This window comes from Schistocerca serialis, chromosome 4, assembly GCF_023864345.2.
Source record: "Schistocerca serialis cubense isolate TAMUIC-IGC-003099 chromosome 4, iqSchSeri2.2, whole genome shotgun sequence".
In the NCBI taxonomy this organism is placed as follows: domain Eukaryota; kingdom Metazoa; phylum Arthropoda; class Insecta; order Orthoptera; family Acrididae; genus Schistocerca; species Schistocerca serialis.
The window spans coordinates 368,732,273-368,753,528 of record NC_064641.1 but is presented as its reverse complement, the minus strand read 5'-3'; the positions used below and the strand labels follow the sequence as shown (position 1 = coordinate 368,753,528).

Genomic DNA, 21,256 nt, shown 5'->3' with positions numbered 1-21,256 from the left:
AAGATTTATGGGACATAATCTACGGAGCCTTCATACCCAAAATGCAGCACCAGTAACTCTCTCGCAGTTATGGACAGCTACATAGGCAGCATGGCTCAACATTTCTGCAGGGGATTTTAAACGACTTGTTGAGTCTATGCCACATCGAGTTACTGCAGTTCACTGGTCTAAAGGATGTCCAACATATTATAATATTTATGTTTTATATTCTTTCCATGCTTTAGATGCTGACCTTTTTACCATTTGTACTAGTTTTTATCTTGGCATTCTTGTTTCGTTCAAACAAATTAAGCTTGAAGATAACTGGGTAAATGTTTTTTTTTATTTAAGGCGGAATTTTGTGTTTTGTGATTGTCTGTAGATATGAGGATAATTGCACTCACAAGTGAAACTAGTCTACTAGATAAATTTTAGTCTTCATATGTGTACGCTGTATGGGTAAAAAAGTACTTTCCTAGAAAAATTACATTTTAACAATTTACGTGCGATCACCTTCTACTGTTCTGAAAATATCAGGCATTACTGAGGATCAAATAAGTAAAAGCAAAAGGTATAGTGGAAATCCATGGATAAGAGAGGAGATATTGAATTTAACTGATGAAAGGAGAAAATATAGAAATGCACCGTATTGAATTTAACTGATGAAAGGAGAAAATATAGAAATGCACCAAGTGAAGCAGGTGGAAGGGACTACAAACATGTAATAGTGAGACTGACAGGAGGTGTGAAGTGGCTAAACAGAAGTGGCTAGGGGTACCCAATTCTTGGATAAAGACAAGTACCACTCACACACAGACTGAAGAGAAACAGCTGCATGAATATCATAAGTTCACAATGCAAATCAGTATTAAGCAAAAAAGGGAAAGCTAAACGGCGGAAGAAATATACAGAAGGTTGTTCAAGGAATATGAATATTTAAGAAAGGGAAAAGAAAGTAGGTAAAAACCAGTTGCACACAGGATACTGCGAGAAGATATTTGACCGGTGTCTGAATGACATAATGGCATTTGAATGAAAGAATCTGAATGACATGCAGCACCGTTAAACCGAAGACTACTCATGAATCGCTCGCTTTGGGAATGCTAGAATAAACCTACACTTGCGACATTTTACTTGCTCTGAGAAGACCAGTCTTGTATGATGTTTATACGTCCAAACATTGTGCAGAGTTGCGAGAGTGAAAGTAGGGGAAACACATATTATAATGCAAGTATTACTGTTATAAGAAAGGTGTAGACTTTAGAGACCTATAAAGATAGATGTTTGTTTAGAGGATAATTTCAGTCATGAACGCTGATTACAATATTAGTATACAGGCAAAATTGAATAGCATATTTCATATGACCTGCAGACATATTTCAATATACCTGACATGTTCCGTCTATGCCAATGAAAATGGACACAATATGAGTTTAACAGCATTAAACGTATGACTTTATTATGAGTAATGAAACAAATATGTACATTACATAATTACAAGTGCATGAAAAATTCCTAAGTAATACACAGTTCACACACATACGCACTTTTCACTGATTCACAAACAGCACAAGGACAGTCTCACACTTGCAATTTTAAACTGAAATGAGGTCCACCAAGACATTCTTAGCAATTACTCAATCGTCTACAATATACACCGCAGTTGGTTCTGTATGCAAGACACTTAACAATAGAGACATGATCATACACAAGACGTGATCCAACTGTCTTACAAGAGTCTGATATGATGGAGCTCCTAGGTGCAACAGTTAAAGTGCAGCTGAAGTTGTACACCCCGTAGTGGCAGTCCTTGTTGATCAAGCTGTAGATGAGCTAGAGGCTGCAGTTGATCCAGATTTACTTGCACATCCAGCACGGTATGGCCAGTCACACACTTCCAGAGTAGGGTTGAAGTGAAGTCCAGCAGGACAGTCGAATGTGACAGGTGTCCCATGGTCACATTTGCAGAACTTGGTGCAGTCGGATGCATGGGGAAGATGCTTAGCAATAGAGTTCTCATCTTCATTTTGTGGGCAGGAGCCAACAGCTGGGCAGTCTCCTGAGGGAGCCACTGTTGGTTTGGCAGTTGAACTTGGTGCAGCTGTTGGAGCAGGTGTAGTGGCAGCACTTGTGGGAGCAGTTGTAGTGGCAGCACTTGTAGGAGCAGCTGTGGAACTGGGAGCTGATGTTGATGCTGATCCACCTGCACAACCTGCATTTTCTGGCCAATCACACACCTCCAGAGTAGGGTTGAAATGAAGTCCAGCAGGACAGTCGAATGTCACGGGTTTCCCATGGTCACATTTGCAGAACTGACTGCAGTTTGAAGCATGGGGAAGGTGCTTAGCAATAGAATTCTCATCTTCATTTTGTGGGCATGTGCCGACAGCTGGGCAATCTCCTGATGGAGCAGGTTTAGCTGTGGAGCTTGGTGCTGATGTTGGAGCAGATGTAGTGGCAGCACTTGTAGGTGCAGCAGTGGAGCTGGGAGCCGAAGTTGATGCTGATCCACCTGCGCAACCTGCATTTTCTGGCCAGTCACATACCTCCAGAGTAGGGTTGAAGTGAAGTCCAGCAGGACAGTCGAAAGTTACTGGTTTCCCATGGTCACATTTGCAGAACTGACTGCAGTTTGAGGCATGCGGAAGATGCTTAGCAATAGAGTTCTCATCTTCATTTTGTGGACATGTGCCAACAGCTGGGCAGTCTCCTGATGGAGCAGGCTTAGCTGTCGTGCTTGGAGCTGATGTTGGAGCAGCTGTAGTGGCAGCGCTTGTAGGAGGTGCTGTGGAGCTGGGAGCTGAAGTTGATGCTGATCCACCTGCACAACCTGCATTTTCTGGCCAGTCACATACCTCCAGAGTAGGGTTGAAGTGAAGTCCAGCAGGACAGTCGAAAGTTACTGGTTTCCCATGGTCACATTTGCAGAACTGACTGCAGTTTGAGGCATGCGGAAGATGCTTAGCAATAGAGTTCTCATCTTCATTTTGTGGACATGTGCCAACAGCTGGGCAGTCTCCTGATGGAGCAGGCTTAGCTGTCGTGCTTGGAGCTGATGTTGGAGCAGCTGTAGTGGCAGCGCTTGTAGGAGGTGCTGTGGAGCTGGGAGCTGAAGTTGATGCTGATCCACCTGCACAACCTGCATTTTCTGGCCAGTCACATACCTCCAGAGTAGGATTGAAGTGAAGTCCAGCAGGACAGTCGAATGTCACGGGTTTCCCATGGTCACATTTGCAGAACTGACTGCAGTTTGAGGCATGAGGAAGGTGTTTGGCAATAGAATTCTCATCTTCATTTTGTGGGCATGTGCCGACAGCTGGGCAGTCTCCTGATGGAGCAGGTTTAGCTGTGGAGCTTGGTGCTGATGTTGGAGCAGATGTAGTGGCAGCACTTGTAGGTGCAGCAGTGGAGCTGGGAGCGGAAGTTGATGCTGATCCACCTGCACAACCTGCATTTTCTGGCCAGTCACATACCTCCAGAGTAGGGTTGAAGTGAAGTCCAGCAGGACAGTCGAAAGTTACTGGTTTCCCATGGTCACATTTGCAGAACTGACTGCAGTTTGAGGCATGCGGAAGATGCTTAGCAATAGAGTTCTCATCTTCATTTTGTGGACATGTGCCAACAGCTGGGCAGTCTCCTGATGGAACAGGCTTAGCTGTCGTGCTTGGAGCTGATGTTGGAGCAGCTGTAGTGGCAGCGCTTGTAGGAGGTGCTGTGGAGCTGGGAGCTGAAGTTGATGCTGATCCACCTGCACAACCTGCATTTTCTGGCCAGTCACATACCTCCAGAGTTGGATTGAAGTGAAGTCCAGCAGGACAGTCGAATGTCACGGGTTTCCCATGGTCACATTTGCAGAACTGACTGCAGTTTGAGGCATGAGGAAGGTGTTTGGCAATAGAATTCTCATCTTCATTTTGTGGGCATGTGCCGACAGCTGGGCAGTCTCCTGATGGAGCAGGTTTAGCTGTGGAGCTTGGAGCTGATGTTGGAGCAGCTGTAGTGGCAGCGCTTGTAGGAGCTGCTGTGGAGCTGGGAGCTGAGGTTGGTGCTGATCCACCTGTGCAACCTGCATTATCTGGCCAGTCACAGACTTCCAGTGTAGGGTTGAAGTGCAACCCATCAGGACATACAAACAGTACAGGTGCTGCGTGATCACATTTGTAGAAAAGTGAACAGTTTTGGCTGTCTGGTAGATGGTCTGTGTGATCCACTGGATCTACTGGCGGACAGTCGCCTACAGGTGATGCGTGGACGGCAGCAGTAGCAATTACGACCAACACGGTCGTTAACACACTTGCTGAAATAGAAGAAATGTCAACGTTAACTATCTTTTGCTGAGAGACATTCTGTTTGTTCAAATTTACTCGTTATTGGCAGCATTCTTTATACACAACAGTAAATTTTCTATACTATGACTCAAAAGGAATTATGGAATTGTCGTGGTCATTATGCGCTGAACAAGTATATTTTGCCCTCTGCTGTTATAGTGGCTGCCACTTCATTCTCTGTCGAAGAGCGTAGAAGTGTGTTTTCTTTTCCTTTTTTTTTTTTTTTTTTTTTTGCTAAGTTTAAAATATAGATGGAAATGAAGTAAAACGAACCAAAATGAATAATTTCCCAATGCGCATATTGCACCCTGTACCCAACAGACTTCCTGGTTTATAAACAGTTATTGGTAATTATTTCTCCATATACTTCTAGAACGAATAATACAAGTTATGTATGGCTTCTATGAAGCCATAACAGATCGTTTTACTTTAAACAAAAATTCCAGTGACCATGGCTCCACAGTACGCTGGTTAAGTCCTGGAGCTATACGTTTTAATTCCGGAGTCACGACAAGGCTTCTCATGATACACGTATGTTGTTCAGCAGAACAGAGGAAATCTGGTGGAGAATGACGTGCAGTTGACGAAAGTTTAATGGTAGACATTTATCTTATTGTAATGAAACAACAGAATAAAGGATTCTGATGCCTATATACACTGAACAGATAGGGCAGCAAGAAACGAAACATTAATGTCATATATGCAGCATTCCATTATGTGCTGTTGTCTCTTTAAAGTCTTGTGACACGAACTAAACACGTCAGCTATGGAAAAAAGCTGGATTATTTTTTTGAAAATTTTAAAAGGTAACGTAAGATCACTATTTCTTATAACAAAAAGTTCCTCAACTGCACCCAACAGCAGTGGCTAAGGCTTTCCTAGACGACACAGGAACAGAGAACTGACAGTTTTTACTAGTACACAGCACAGTTAGGATGTCTAAACCTGTACCCAACCAATTCCATCGATGTTTCCTAAAGTGTTCGCAATGTGGCATTATCCCTGGGGCACGATTAACATACGATGGGCCAACCGAGCACCAACCCCCTTCTGTTTCCGCCTTTCCAGTGAACCCATGACAAGTAAACACTTTCATAGTTGGACTCTACGAATGGATTTTTTTCGTCTGTCAGGAATAAGTTTATTTCGATGCCAAACTATACCGTCAGCTTGTATTCGAAGATACCAAACTGAATTACTCTTCCCATTACTAAAATATTAACTCTAACGCTATGTTAATACCATTATTCTCGTACATCTCTCTGGCAGAAAAAGAATGTCCTTCCGTTAGTGTTTCACTGTGAGCCCGAGACGAATTCTGTGAAAAAGTTTGAAAACGTGCTTGTTGATGCAAATGCGAAGCGTGAGAATTTCTGAGTTAGTATTCATCAAGTTTAAATTCTGGCCGTTACACACAGCTCAGTAATTTTTGATAACTATAGAAAAATCCAGTTATGTAACATTAAATGGCATGATCTAACATCTAATTCTGATCAGACTGTTGCAAAATTTACTTGCTCAGGTGGTCTGTCTTACGAAGACAAAAGTGTTTTATGGGTTATTTTCTGAAACCACGAACTGACGGTGCACAGCGCTGCAGGAAACGTTTTTATGCCTGTCTGATAGTCATAGAAACTCTTGGTTGGAATATCAGCAATATACAGAAAAGGATGGGTAGCTTCCCACCTTAAGATGAAAGGATAAGTTGAAGACAGGCACAACGAAAAGAATATTACATGTTTAGCATTCGGCCAATGCCCTCTTCCGAAAAGGAAATACCCACATACATACACGTACACAAACACACACGCAATCTCTCTCTCTCTCTCTCTCTCTCTCTCACACACACACACACACACACACACAGACACAAATACGAATTCATTCACACAAGCTAGAACGCCTCACTCGCACATGATCGCCATATCCAGCTGCTCGAGCTGGAATTCCAGCATGCTAGTCCGAGCTGATGGGCGTGGCTCTTAGGTGTGCTTGAGGTGTGCTATTTTGCGTGAATGAATGTGTGTGGGTGTGTTTCCCTTTATACAGAAGGCTTTGGCTGAAAGCTAAAAATGTAACAGCCTGTCTGCTACCCAATGTGTCGTATTTATGGTGAGAAGCAATCTGTCCTTGTCTGATAGTTGTAGGTAATGTAAAGTACAAATAGTCTTATTTTTCCTCCTTACATTCGTAGCTAAAAAATCGAGATCGTTCCAAGACCTCTTTCACATTAGGCGGATCGTTTTAAAGTAATCTGTGTCCAGAGTGTATTGCTCATGAGGAAGGCCTTGAAAACCACTGTCTCCTCTGAGATCACTCACTTTCGTACAGCAATACCGGTTATCTTCTAGATCAGTTTCAAGATACTGTAAATGTATGGAGTGAGCTGCATCCAAAGGTATGTAAGTTTGGGCGTTCATTGTAACTTCAAGTAAACTTTAAATGGATTACTAATAGTGGTATGATAATGCTGTCCCTGTCGTGTTAACTGTTTAGCCATTCATATTGGGATTTAGGCGTTAAAAACTTTCAGTGAAGATTATTAAAACTCCCATTGCTTTTACTGCCTACCAACGGTAGTATGATCACTACAACAAAGACGTTGCTCGCTGTCGGAAAGCCAGAATTAGGCTCGGATTAACACGAGATCTCTACAGTCGGCGCTGTTGAAGAAGGTTTAATATCAGAAACGTTCGTTACATCATATTTTCCTGAAAAGATAGCGGCACAAAACCAGACCAAACGCTTCATATTTTAAGACAAAAGCACGGGATCCTTCAAAAAGTCATAACCGGAGTATTCATACGGCTATATAATATCACAAATACTTTCAAAATTATTAATTCTATAGGGTGTAACACGTGTTTGAAACTAATGCAGGTGAGCCCGTCCTCATGATGGAAACTATGAAAATTATTCATTATGTACGTTTCATGTTTGTAAACAGAAATATAAATCCTCGTCGATAACATAAATACAAGATAGAACAAGAAAAAATAAAAAAAATAATAAACTAGTATGAACAGCGTAGCAAATAGGAAACCTAGCACAGTGTACAATCCTCTACTTTCTACTTATTGGTTTAAATAATACAGCAACCCTAAGTACCAATTTCCCCAAATAGTTGGCAAGATAGAAAATATATTGCGTGAGAAACAGATACCAAATTTATAAGAGTTTTCCCAGAGTTCTAGGGCTTTGGAACAATTTGATAGTCCACAGTCATAATTACGGACTTTTGAATTACATCATTAAATGTTTTACATCTATCATTAAAAGGAATGACTGTGTCACTGGTGATTCTACCAGAAAACCAGATAATTTTTCAATCATTCGGTGTATGCTTAGTGTTTGCTGTTTAGTTGCTGAGGCTGACCCACGATGGAGCAGGAATGACGACAAATAATCTGCCCTAAGTAAACAATCCTCATTTACAGAAAATATAATTCAGATCCACACGTTTGTTACGAAAACCAAACTAGAGACTATCTACATCATTTTCTAGCTACAACTATCTAACTCAACTCAAATAGTTTCTGATGTACTATGTGAAACACAAGTTTGACGAGTAATGTAGAGCAAAAGCAGCCATTAAATTCTACAAGGCTACAGGAACGCTCCAGTGGACCTTCGTAGAATGAATGTGGAGATTTTCAAATGCTATAGTATCTTTAAACAGAATTCACAATCAACCTTTGTTGAAATAAAGTAACCGTGTGAAAGAAACAGCATTACATCAAGCAATCTAACAGTCACGGTTAATTAGCTCACCTGTTCCAGTCGTTAAATGTTAGCTCACACCCCTAACGTCGACAACATACAATTTATGCGCGGATTAGGAAAAACAGCAGTTAGACGTAATGAGATGATGAATTCACTGCTGCTATGAGTATATTAAAAACTGAGTGGTGCTTGCAAAAGGCGTGCCAAGCCCAGAGTTAAACTGTAACTTGAACAGAAATAAAAAAAAATTAATCTTCTACAATGATCAGCAAAACTTAGATATTTTTCATTGATAATAATTATGCATTTGCAAGCTTAGAGAAAGGTTTTGACCGAGCTGACTCGAGCATTCTCTTTGAAATTCTGAAGGAAGCGAAACTCTATTTAATAACTGTACAGAAACCAAAAGGCAGTTATAAGGGCAGAGGAGCATGAAAGGTGGACTTGGAAGAGCAGTTGAACAGAATAGACCGTGTCTTGACAGGAGGGTATAAAATTATTTTTAACAAAAGCAAGACATGGATAATCGAATGAAGTCGAAATCAATCGAGTGGTGCTGATGGAATTAGATTGGGAAACGAGACACTGAAAGTAGACGATAAGTTTTGTTATTAAGTCAGCAAAATAAATGTTTATGGCTATAGTAGAGAGTATATAAAAAGTGTACTGATAATGGCAAAAAAGCGTTTATAAGGAAGAGTATATAGATTTAAGTGTTAGGAGGCCTCTTCTGGACGTATTCGTACGGAGTGTAGCTATGTGACGATAAACAGCTATAAGTTGTCTATAAAGAAGCTTACGAAATGTACTACAGAAGACTGCCGAAGGTTAAATAGATATATCTCGTAACCAGTTACGAGGTACTGAATAGAATTGCGGAGAAGAGAAATTTGTGGCTCAGCTAGACTAAAAAAGGAGACATGTTGTTACGCCACATTCTGAGACATCAAGGGGTATCCAGTTTAGCGGTGGGGTGGAGGGGGGGAGGAGTAAAAATCGTAGGGTGAGACCAAGAAATGAATATAACAAGCAGATTCAGCAGGATATAGGCTGCAGCAGTTATTCAGAGTTGAAGAGGCTTGCACAAGGTAGAATAGCACGGAGAACTGCAACAAACCAGTCTTCAGAGTGAAGACCACAATAGCAACAACAATAATTTCGGCTCTTGAAATGTTCAACATTCTAAAAAGACTTCCTAAGTTTATCTTACGATTCAGGGTAAAGAAATGCAGAAATTGAGGTGAGAGCATTGGGATGAGTCATTCGAAGTAAAGTCTTTTAATGCTGTTGCCGTTGCTTTAAGCACAATGATAAAGCCATTATTGTGTACATTACGTCCAATAGCTCTTCTCAGGTACAATTATGCAAAGAAGTCCACAGGATGAGTCATCGCAATGTGGGTTGGATAACTCTTTAGAAAAACTCAGCAGCATACGAAATTATAATACCTGTTAAACTACACATTTAAGAAGAAACACCTTTAATATAATGAAGTGTTTGTAAAACATAACATTATTGCAGAGCTCCTATAGAAGTGGATGAGCAGAGAATTTTATAACAAATTAACAATCGAGTCAGTAGCAGAATTACAGAAGAAAATTAATCAAGTTCTGTGTAGTAAAGTACTATGCAATTAATACGGAACTACAAGTCAAAACTCGATGGAGGGAAGAGCGATTTTTGTTTCACATCCAAAACTGCAATGCTTAACGCTTATTAACAGTGAAATTCTGTCGCAAAATAGTGCCTTTGATGACCCATCTAGGCAAAATCATAGTTTAATAAGTGAATAAAAATAATGCTTTCCATGTTACAGGAAAAACTTCTGTCAAATACCAGAGTAGTAGAATAAGAAACTAAACCGAGTGGTCTCAATCACAGAACATCCACTAAGCACTCAGTAAGTCTTAGCTGCTAATAAATTTGTGACTTTAAGTAACGAAACCATAAGTTCTATCTAACATTGTCCTAATTTGTTATTTCATCTCTTCATTAACTGGATGTTGCTTTAATTACAGTTATTAATCAACAAATCTGAAAACAGGTCAGAAGTGGTAAACTTTCTACAGAGACGAAGTACACAAGAAACATGAAAACGTTGCACCCTATTCCCAGTGGCAATCCATTTGGGAATCCTTAATAAACAGACACAGAAACGTATGTGGTATAGAGTCGATCCCTAGTGCATCTCTAACACATCTGTATAGGGAACCCTTTGAAAGAGAGCAGCGGCAAACACAAACGCAGACGGTAAAATAAGCTATTGCTGTAACTCACCTCGTAGATTCATGTCGGAAACGCGTCGGAGATTTCGACGGTTCTAATCGAATGCGCCTACTATGGATAATCAGTGGCGGCTAGAGCTTATATATCACAGCACGTATGGAATTATCACAGTGAAACGAGTTATCTTGATCTTATCTCGCAAAGTGCAACAGGTGGTATGCCACGAACGGGAAATGCCAAATTTCGGAAGGTTACAGTGCGAAATCAATACGCCCATTCTTTGACACGCTCTTTAGATTGTACATCACGTCATCTCATTACGTACGGAGATACGGGGTATATATGGCAGGGAAATGCACTATGCGCTTTGTTACAACAGTTGACCCCACCACAAGCACGTATTGATTTCGTATGACGGAAATAAAGATTGCTGTTCTTCACACATACCAGATATTTCTGTTATTATGTAATATTTCAACATTTTGTATGTACCTGGAAGTCGGTTACGATGCAAAGGAATAATGGATATGCAGTTCACTTATGGGATGTTGGAAAGTGGAATAACATGCGGTTTCATGGGATTATGCAATGTACGATCATACTTTTTTATAAAACGTACCTATCTTTTATAAAATGTAAGAATTATTGTCGGAATGATTTTTTAATATTCACAGTAGTTTAACAACGTATCTAGCTTAAAGACGCCATTGACTTAAGTTGTTCTCCACACTAATTGTTCCTTCATCAGACGTATTAAGGTAGATAACTATTCTCATAAATCTTTTAGTAGACGTGACGGTCTAGCAAGTTGAGTTCTGGACTCCATTCGGAGATATCTCGGGTTCAATCCTGAGTGGGAGTGGGGATTTCTTCTCGTTCCAGTCCGTCCAGTATGAACACCTGTCCACTCGCCCTGTTATCGGTTTGAGTTAAGGGAGATCTTTCCAGGGAATGAGGGGCCGTTATACAATCAAGTTTGTTGGACAAAGAAATCCAATCAAATACTGGACAAAGATGTTTCAAGCGGAGCAAAAGGGTGATATTACACTCTCATCCAATATTTCGTCAGAGTTTCAGAATGATGGACAATGCCTTTTTATTGTGGCCCGGAACTGTGTATTACGATTGGATTATGTTTGCATTTGGAAGAGGAACAGAGTTGTTTCACGGGGAGATAATAAAAGCCAACAACAAAATTTGTTCACGGAAGCTGCAAGTCAAGAATGTAAAGTCGTATGAAAATTACTTGCGAATAAATGTACATTTCAATACGTGCTCAGGAAAGTGGCTTATCTATACCAGCAAAGGACAGACACACCGTAACATTGGTATTTCTTGCAGCAAGAGAGAGGTACTCTATAATACAGCGCTCGAATACCGCAGTGCACATTGGCAAAAAGGAATACCAGAAATGTTTGAAGCTGAAGGCAAATACCTATTTAGTACTTACTAAGGCCATTAAAATATTTTTACTTCTACAAAAGATGTAGATTTTCTGTTTTATATCCTCGGGATACATCCTGAATGTGCTTTACGGTTAAGGGCCATAGCAATTTTCTTATAGCTCTCGTTTCTTCATATTGTGTTTTTGTATTCAGGATACAGTGCTTCATCTGCCCCGTACACCTCTATCAATTTCGTCGTAGATGCGACACACCATATTAATTTCGAAGACATGTTAATAAACATTGGATGTCAGACAGCTACAGCGATGCAAGCGCTCCTAGTGGTTACATTTCTCATTGAAGGAAACAGAAGAGGAACAATTTCTTCGATCAGATCTAAGGCGAAGCGCTGGATTTGATCAAATAAACTGGACGTTAGGCGACATTTGACGAAAGTTCCTTGTTACACTGAGTCCCATATACTGTACGAAACAACATCGTCCAGTACATTTTATAGTGTAACATCGCCCTAAAAGGCGGAATGACGGTCGACTAACCACCCTACCCCACGTAATGCCGCTGCAGATGGAAGTGGTGCACTCTACCTTCAGTCAGGCCAGAACCCAGTTTACGGATTGAGTGCCACGGACTTTACTTTTACCGCAAATGTTTTATCAAGGTACCTCAGCAGTGCCAATTTTTGAAACTTTGCGACGAAACGCAAAGGAAAAAATACATAATCCGTGTACGAACAGACCGGAGCATACGAATTCCATTTTTCCAAAACAAAGTAGCGCATTGGACACTACATTACGCTGTAGCCTCAGACATTGAGGGCTCTAAGTAATGTGGAAAGGAAAAAAAAATACAAGACACTTTCGGCACCAATTTACCTTCAAAGAAGGTGAAGTTTACTAATTACGCAGAAGATCTACTTGAAACACCCCCAGGTTCACGGCTGTGTAGGGAGAATTAGAGAAGGGAAATACTTCGGGGATTTTCTTCTTTCACCCTAACACGTTAAGCATGAAATCGCATTTGATTCGATCGTCCGGAATTTTTCAGTATGACATAACAAAACAGCCTTTTTTTTACTGTAAATGCTTTAACGATAGAGTTTGAGTCCCAGCTATCTACAAGCTGCACATACACAAACAGTTATTCATCATAATTTATGCTTTGCTAGATTTTAGGACTTTTCGGAAAGATTCCTGTACGTATCTAGGTCTTCGTCAAGTTAATTTTCACAGTTTCTTTTCCTAGAGCAAACATCTTGCAATATTAAATTTGAAACTTTTAGTGCACAGAAGCATAATTCTAATTGATACCCAAAATAAGCTGCCCTTGTTAATGACCTCTAATATAAAAGAGCATGTAGATACCTCGTAGCAGTTTCAACGCGGGATCTGATTCGAAATCCATCTGCACTACATGTGACTATCAACGAAAGTCAACTATAAGCACCATTATCGGTTGTTGATATGACAGGAAACAGCATTACGGTTAAGAATCAAAACTCCATCATAAGGTGCCCATGTGATAATAACCAACTTGCTGGTAAAAGACTTTTCGTTGACGATGAGTTAACTGATTCGCCTCAACATAAACATGATTCGTGCTGTCAACGACATCCTCATTAAAAAAAAAAAAATAAAAAAACAATTATTTAATAACCTGATCCATCATACCGTAACATCAACATTTTCTAGTGAGCCCCGATAAAGAACTTATTTTTGTAGAAAACTGCCATACTCTATCGAAACTACCACGTATCCCAGAAATTGACGTGCGTTTAAACCTGTTAACTTGTTATAATAATTTGTACTTTTAGTGGAGCTCTTTCCAGAAAAATACTAATAGGACTACAATATACATTCCCGAAAGGAGAATAGTAAATAAACGTTTCACTGGTTTTGACCGTTGGATATCCACTAGTGCGCATTCGGTGTGTCCTAGGGAACACAGTATAATACTTAACAGATTTACTAAATAACTGTTGTATAACATTTCTGCTGATGGTCAAAAAGATGCTTCTTTTGTTAATTTGATTCCGAAATTTATTTGTGTCTATGTATCTGATGTCTACATCTACATTACATCTACGTGATTACTCTTCAATTCACAACAAAAGTCCGGACAGAGGGTTCATAGAACCACCTTCAAACATTTCTCTACCTCTCCACTCTCCAACGGCGCAAGCGGAAAACGAGAACTTAAACCTTTCATTGCGAGCTCTGATTTCTCTTATTCTGTGGTGACAAACATGTCTCCCTTTGTAGGTAGGCACCAAGAGAATATTTTCGCAATCAGAGGATAAAGTCTGAGAGTGAAATCTCCCAAGAAGATCCAGCCGTAACGAACAAGTCTTTTGTTATAAGAATTGTCATCTCAGTTCACATATCATGTCAGTGGTACTCCCTCCCCTATTTTATAAAATGAGATTCCCTTCTCTGAACTTTTTCATTGTCCGAGGGCAGACAGGCGTGGCGCAAGCAGTCCCTTTAGTAGACTTGTTGCGCTCTCTAATGTTCTGTCAATAAATCAAAGTCTTTGACCTGCTTTATCCACAACATCAGCTACGTGACAGTTCCAATTTAAGTTATTCGTAATCGTAATTCCTAAATGTGTAGTTGAATTTTCAGATTTACAGTCTTTAGATTTGTGTCATGTCTCGTGTAACCGAAATGCAGGGGATTTCTTGTAGTACTCATGCGGATGATTTCATACTTTTCATTATTTAGAGTTAATTGACACTTTCCACACCATACAGACATCTTGTCTACATCATTTTGTAATTGGTCTTGATCATGTGATGACTTAAAAGACAATAATTGGCTGCTTCATCTGCAAATAATCTAAGAGGGTTGCTCAGATTGTCTCCTATATCGTTTATGTACATCAGAAACAGTAGCGGTGCCTGTAACACTTTCTTCGGGAATGTCAGATATTACTTCTGTTTTACTCGATGACTGTTCGTCAGTTACTTCGAACTGTGACCATTCTGACAGGATATTACGAATCCAATCGCACAGCTAAAACGACACTCCATACGCAAGCAATTTGATTAGAAAGGGCTCGTGAGGTACGATGTTGAAAGTCTTTAGGGAGTCTAAAAATATCGTATTAGTCCGACATCCGCTGTCGATATCACTCATTATTTGGCGAGAATAATAAGCTAGTTTTGTTTAACAAGAACGATATTTTCTGAATCTGTGCTGACTGTATGTCAATAAATCGTCTTCTTTGAGATAATTCATAACGTTCGAACACAGTATATGTTCCATTAATCCTACTGCAAATCGACATTAGTAATGTGGGTCTGTAGTTCAATGTATAACATCTACTGCCTTTCTTGAGTATTGGCGTGACTTGTGTAACTTGCAGGCTTTAGGTACGGATATTTTAACGAGCGAGCGGCTGTACATGATTGGTACGCATGGAGCTATTGAATCAACATATTCTGAAATGAACTTGATTCACGTGCAGTCTAAACCGGAGGTCTTGCCTTTATCAAATGATTCAAGCTGCTTCGTTACACAGAGGATATCTAGTAAGTGACTCATATTGTCAGTTGTTCATGATTGGAATTCTGGAATATTTATTTCGTCTTCTTTCGTGGAGAAGTTCCGGAAAACCATATTTAGTAACTTTTCTTTACTGTCACTGTTATCAGTGAGGTAACCATTGTTATCGTGCAGTATAGGTGTTGATTGCGTCTTGGTTCTGGTGTGCTTTGTGTATGACGAGAATCTATTTGAGTTTTCTGCCAGATGTCGTTGTAGAAACTGTTCGAAGCATCTCGCACTGAAATTGACTATAAATTTAGAGCTTCTATAAACTTGATCAATTTTGAGGATTTCGTGTTCTTTTAAATGTCGCATGCTTTTTTCGTTGCTTCTGCAACAGTGTTCTGCCATTTTACGCGTACTATGGGAGATAAGTACTATCTCTCATTAATTTAAGTGGTATGTATCTCTCGCCTGACATCGATAATATTTTTTCGTATGCCTATGCTTACATAAGCAGATCGGAAGACATGCAAGTGGTCAGTTGGAAAGGCGTCCAATCAGCTTTAAACACGTATTTTTGCCATGTGGTTTAAATATTTAAAAAATAGCATGTTTTAAGGACAGTGCCACGTATTTCTTACAGTTGCAATACACTACTAATATCCGTTACTATTAATTCATCAGACGGCCTTTAGAAACTTCTTCTGAATCGACTGGAGAGAATGGTAATACGTTGTGCAGCAGTGCACCATTTGGGACATCACGTTTTTCTCGGTGACAAACTTCTTTTGTTCATTCACATCATCCGTACTGGGAAGCAGTAGCAAACACATCATCTTGGAGGGAGCACTATATCGGTAGAGCAAGACGGGAACGCAGTGGCATTCTTCCGTTTTTGTGGAGCTAGACGCAAGGGACATCCTATTTCGGAAATCGTCAGGGAATTCAATATTTCGAGATCATAGTGTCAGAAGTGTGTCGAGAATATCAAATTTCAGTCAATACCTCTCACTACGGACAACCCAGCGACCGACGGCCTTCGCGTAACGAACGAGAGTAGCGGCGTTAGCGTAACGTTGTCATTGTTGACAGAACGGAGGGTTCCAAATGATTGGAAAAGAGCACAGATAGTCCCAGTCTTCAAGAAGGGTCGTCGAGCAGATGCGCAAAACTATAGACCTATATCTCTGACGTCGATCTCTTGTAGAATTTTAGAACATGTTTTTTGCTCGCGTATCATGTCATTTCTGGAAACCCAGAATCTACTCTGTAGGAATCAACATGGATTCCGGAAACAGCGATCGTGTGAGACCCAACTCGCCTTATTTGTTCATGAGACCCAGAAAATATTAGATACAGGCTCCCAGGTAGATGCTATTTTTCTTGACTTCCGGAAGGCGTTCGATACAGTTCCGCACTGTCGCCTGATAAACAAAGTAAGAGCCTACGGAATATCAGACCAGCTGTGTGGCTGGATTGAAGAGTTTTTAGCAAACAGAACACAGCATGTTGTTATCAATGGAGAGACGTCTACAGACGTTAAAGTAACCTCTGGCGTGCCACAGGGGAGTGTTATGGGACCATTGCTTTTCACAACATATATAAATGACCCAGTAGATAGTGTCGGAAGTTCCATGCGGCTTTTCGCGGATGATGCTGTAGTATACGGAGAAGTTGCAGCATTAGAAAATTGTAGCGAAATGCAGGAAGATCTGCAGCGGATAGGCACTTGGTGCAGGGGGTGGCAACTGACCCTTAACATAGACAAATGTAATGTATTGCGAATACATAGAAAGAAGGATCCTTTATTGTATGATTATATGATAGGGGAACAAACACTGGTAGCAGTTACTTCTGTAAAATATCTGGGAGTATGCGTGCGGAACGATTTGAAGTGGAATGATCATATAAAATTAATTTTTGGTAAGGCGGGTACCAGGTTGAGATTCATTGGGAGAGTGCTTAGAAAATGTAGTCCATCAACAAAGGAGGTGGCTTACAAAACACTCGTTCGACCTATACTTGAGTATTGCTCATCAGTGTGGGGTCCGTACCAGATCGGGTTGACGGAGGAGATAGAGAAGATCCAAAGAAGAGCGGCGCGTTTCGTCACAGGGTTATTTGGTAACCGTGATAGCGTTACGGAGATGTTTAATAAACTCAAGTGGCAGACTCTGCAAGAGAGGCGCTCTGCATCGCGGTGTAGCTTGCTCGCCAGGTTTTGAGAGGGTGTGTTTCTGGATGAGGTATCGAATATATTGCTTCCCCCTACTTATACCTCCCGAGGAGATCACGAATGTAAAATTAGAGAGATTAGAGCGCGCACGGAGGCTTTCAGACAGTCGTTCTTCCCGCGAACCATACGCGACTGGAACAGGAAAGGGAGGTAATGACAGTGGCACGTTAAGTGCCCTCCGCCACACACCGTTGGGTGGCTTGCGGAGTATCAATGTAGATGTAGATGTAGATGTAGATAAGCAGTACTGGGTGAAATAATCGCAGAATTCAATGTGGAACGTATGACGAACGTATCCGTTAGGACAATACGGCAACATCTGGAGTTAATGCCCTACGCCAGCACATGACCGACGTGAGTGGTTTTGCTAACAGCACGACAACGCCTTCAGCTTCACTCCAGGGCTCGTGACCTTATCGATTGGACCCTACACGACTCGAAAACTGTGGCCTGGTCAGATGAGTCCCGATTTAAGTTGGTAAGAGCCTGCAATTTTTTTAAAAAGTCATGATTATCCATCCATCTACATCTACACCCAACGGAGTGTGGCGGAGGGCACTTTACGTGCCACTGTCATTACCTCCCTTTCCTGATCCAGTCGCGTATGGTTCGCAGGGAGAACGAGTGTCGGAAAGGCTCCGTGCGTGCTCGAATCTCTCTAATTTTACATTCGTGATCTCCCCGGGAGGTATAAGTACCGGGAAGCAATATATTCGAGACCTCATCCAGAAACGCACCCTCTCGAAACCTGGACAGCAAGCTACACCGCGATGCAGAGCGCCTCTCTTGCAGAGTCTGCCACTTCAGTTTGCTTAACATCTCCGTAACGCTATCACGCTAACCAAATAACCTTGCGACGAAACGCGCCGCTCTTCTTTGGATCTTCTCTATCTCCTCTGTCAACCCGACCTGGTCCGGATCCCACACTGATGAGCAATACTCAAGTATAGGCCGAAAGAGTGTTTTGTAAGCCACCTTCTTTGTTGATGGACTACATTTTCTAACGCCTCTCCCAATTAATCTCAACCTGGCACACGCCTTACCAACAAATAATTTTATATCATCATTCCGCTTCAAATCGTTCCGTACGCATACCCCCACATATTTTACGGAAGTAACTGCTACCAGTGTTTCTTCTGCTATTATATAATCATACAATAAAGGATCCTTCTTTCTATGTATTGGCAATACATTACATTTGTCTATGTTAAAGATCAGTTGGCACTCCCTGCGCCAAGTGCCTATCCGCTGCAGATCTTCCTGCATTTCGCTGCAATTTTCTAATGTTGCAGCTTCTCTGTAAATTACAGCATGGAACTTCCGACACTATCTACTAGGTCATATATATATATTGTGAAAAGCAATGGTCCCATAACACTCCCCTGTGGCACGCCAGAGGTTACTTTAACGTCTGCAGACGTCTCTCCATTGAGAACAACATGCTGTGTTCTGTTTGCTAAAAACTCTTCAATCCAGCCACACAGCTGGTCTGATATTCCGTACGCTCTTAATTTGTTTATCAGGCGACAGTGCGGAAATGTACCGATCGCCTTCCGGAAGTCAGGGAAAATGGCATCTACCTGGGAGCCTGTATCTAATATTTTCTTGATCTCATGAACAAATAAAGCCAGTTGGGTCTCACACGTTCGCTGTTTCCGGAATCCATATTGATTCCTACAGAGTAGATTCTGGGTTTCCAGAAATGACATGATACGCGAGCAAAAAACGTGTTCTAAACAGATCGATGTCGGAGATACAGGCCTATAGTTTTGCGAATCTGCTCGACGACCCTTCTTGAAAACTGGAACTACCTGTGCTCTTTTCCAATTATTTGGAACCTTCCGTTCCTCTAGAGACTTGCAGTACACGGCTGTTAGAAGGGGGGCAAGATCTTTCGCGTACTCTGTGTAGAATCGAATTGGTATCCCGTCAAGTCCAGTGGACTTTCCTCTGTTGAGTGATTTCAGTTGCTTTTCTATTCCTTGGACACTTATTTTGATGTCAGCCATTTTTTCGTTCGTGAGAGGATTTAGAGAAGGAACTGCAGTGCGGACTTCCTCTGTGAAACAGCTTTGGAAAAAGGTGTTTAATATTTCAGCTTTACGCGTGTCATCCTCTGTTTCAATGGCATAATCAGCCCAGAGTGTCTGGATAAGCTGTATCGATCCACTTACTAATTTAACGTAAGACCAGAACTTCCTAGGATTTTTTGTCCATTGGGAAAATATTACCGAATAATCACCCATTCGGATCTCCAGGAGGGTACTACCTACGGAGAAGTGACCATGAGAAAAAGACTGAATAACCAACGACAGGATAACGTTCTGCGAGTCGGGGCGTGGAATGTCAGAAGCTTGAACGTGATATGGAAGTTAGAAAGTCTGAAAAGGGAAATCCAGAGGCTCGATCTGAGTTTTTGAGGGTTAGTGAAGTTAAATGGAAAGAAGGCAATGATTCATGGTCAGCTGAGTATAGCGTAATATCAACAGCTGCAGAAAATCGTATAATGGGAGTAGGATTCGTTATGAATAGGAAGGAAAAGGAGACTGTGTGTTACTGTGAACAGTTCAGTGAGCCAGCCCGGATGGCCGAGCTGTTCTAGGCGCTACAGTCTGGAACCGCGCGACCGCTACGGTCGCAGGTTCGAATCCTGCCCCGAGCATGGGTGTGTGTGATGTCCTTAGGTTAGTTAGGTTTAAATAGGTCTAAGTTCTAGGGGACTGATGACCTTAGAAGTTAAGTACCATAGTGGTCAGAGCCATTTGAACCATTTTGAGTTCAGTGAACGGATTGTTCTAGCCAGAATCGTCAGCAAATCAACATCGATAATGATAGTTCGGGTATACGTGCCGACATGGCAAGCTGAACATGAAGAGATAGAGAAAGGATATGATGATATTGAAAGGGTAACAAAGTACGTAAAGGGATACGAAAACATAATAGTTGTGGGTAATTGGAATGCATTTGTTGGGGAAGGAGTAGAGGAAACGGTTACAGGAGAATAAGGGTTTGGGAGAAGGAATGGGAGAGAGGAGAAAGACTAATTCAGTTATAGACTCAGATCACAGTGTAGTAGTGATGAAGATTGGGCTGAAGTTAAAGAGATTAGTCAGGGAAGAAAGGCGAAAGTAATGAGAAGTAGCAGAAATGAGAACATCGAGAAACTTAACATCAGAATTGATGGTCACGAAGTAGGTGAAGTTAAGGAATTCTACTACCGAGGCAGCAAAATAATCAATGGCGTACGGAGCAAGGACATCAACAGTAGACTAGGATTGGCTGAAAGGGCATTTCTGGTCCAGAGAAATCTACTAGTATTAAACATAGGCCTTCATTTGAGGAAGAAATTTCTGAGAACGTACGTTTTGAGCACAGGATTGTGTGGTAGTGAAATATGGACTGTGGGAATACCGGAACGGAAGAGAATCGAAGGATTTGAGTGTGGTGTTACAGACGAATATTAAAAATTAGGTGGACAGAGAAGATAAGGAATGAGGAGGTTCTTGCGTAATTGGTGAGGAAAGTAATACGTGGAAAACACTGACAAGGGGAACGGACAGGATGATAGGACATCTTTGAAGAAATCAGGGATGACTTCCATGGTACTAGAGGGAGCTGTAGAGAGCAAAAAGTGTAGAGGAGGTCAGAGATAGAAATACATCTAGCAAATAATTGAGGACGTTGGCAGTCGCAGCTTCGAATCCTGCCTCGGGCATGGACGTGTGTGATGTCCTTAGGTTAGTTAAGTTTAAGTAGTTCTAAGTTCTAGGGGACTGGTGACCTCAGATGTTAAGTCCTATAGTGCTCAGAGCCATTTGAACATTTTTTTTGAAGACGTTGGTTGCGAGTGCTACTCCAAGATGAAGAGGT

The 21,256-nt window shown here is 41.2% G+C and overlaps 1 protein-coding gene across 1 annotated transcript; it reads right to left on the bottom strand.

The window, feature by feature from the left end:
• Positions 1-1,796: 1,796 nt before the first annotated feature.
• Positions 1,797-10,320, bottom strand: LOC126474469 (chondroitin proteoglycan-2-like). Its single transcript, XM_050101942.1, has 7 exons — positions 10,308-10,320; positions 3,728-4,276; positions 3,419-3,649; positions 3,110-3,340; positions 2,801-3,031; positions 2,492-2,722; positions 1,797-2,413 (listed from the first exon to the last, which is right to left on the bottom strand). Exons 1-7 carry the CDS (start codon positions 10,318-10,320, stop codon positions 1,797-1,799), a joined length of 2,103 nt encoding a protein of 700 aa, XP_049957899.1.
• Positions 10,321-21,256: the final 10,936 nt, after the last annotated feature.

Excerpts from the sequence above, each read along its gene's own strand:
- LOC126474469 (XM_050101942.1), bottom strand. Across the intron at positions 3,341-3,418 it reads AGAAAATGCAGGTTGTGCAG|CACCAAGCTCCACAGCTAAA; the intron begins GTGGATCAGCAT and ends CTCCAACATCAG. Across the intron at positions 3,032-3,109 it reads AGAAAATGCAGGTTGTGCAG|CTCCAAGCACGACAGCTAAG; the intron begins GTGGATCAGCAT and ends CTCCAACATCAG.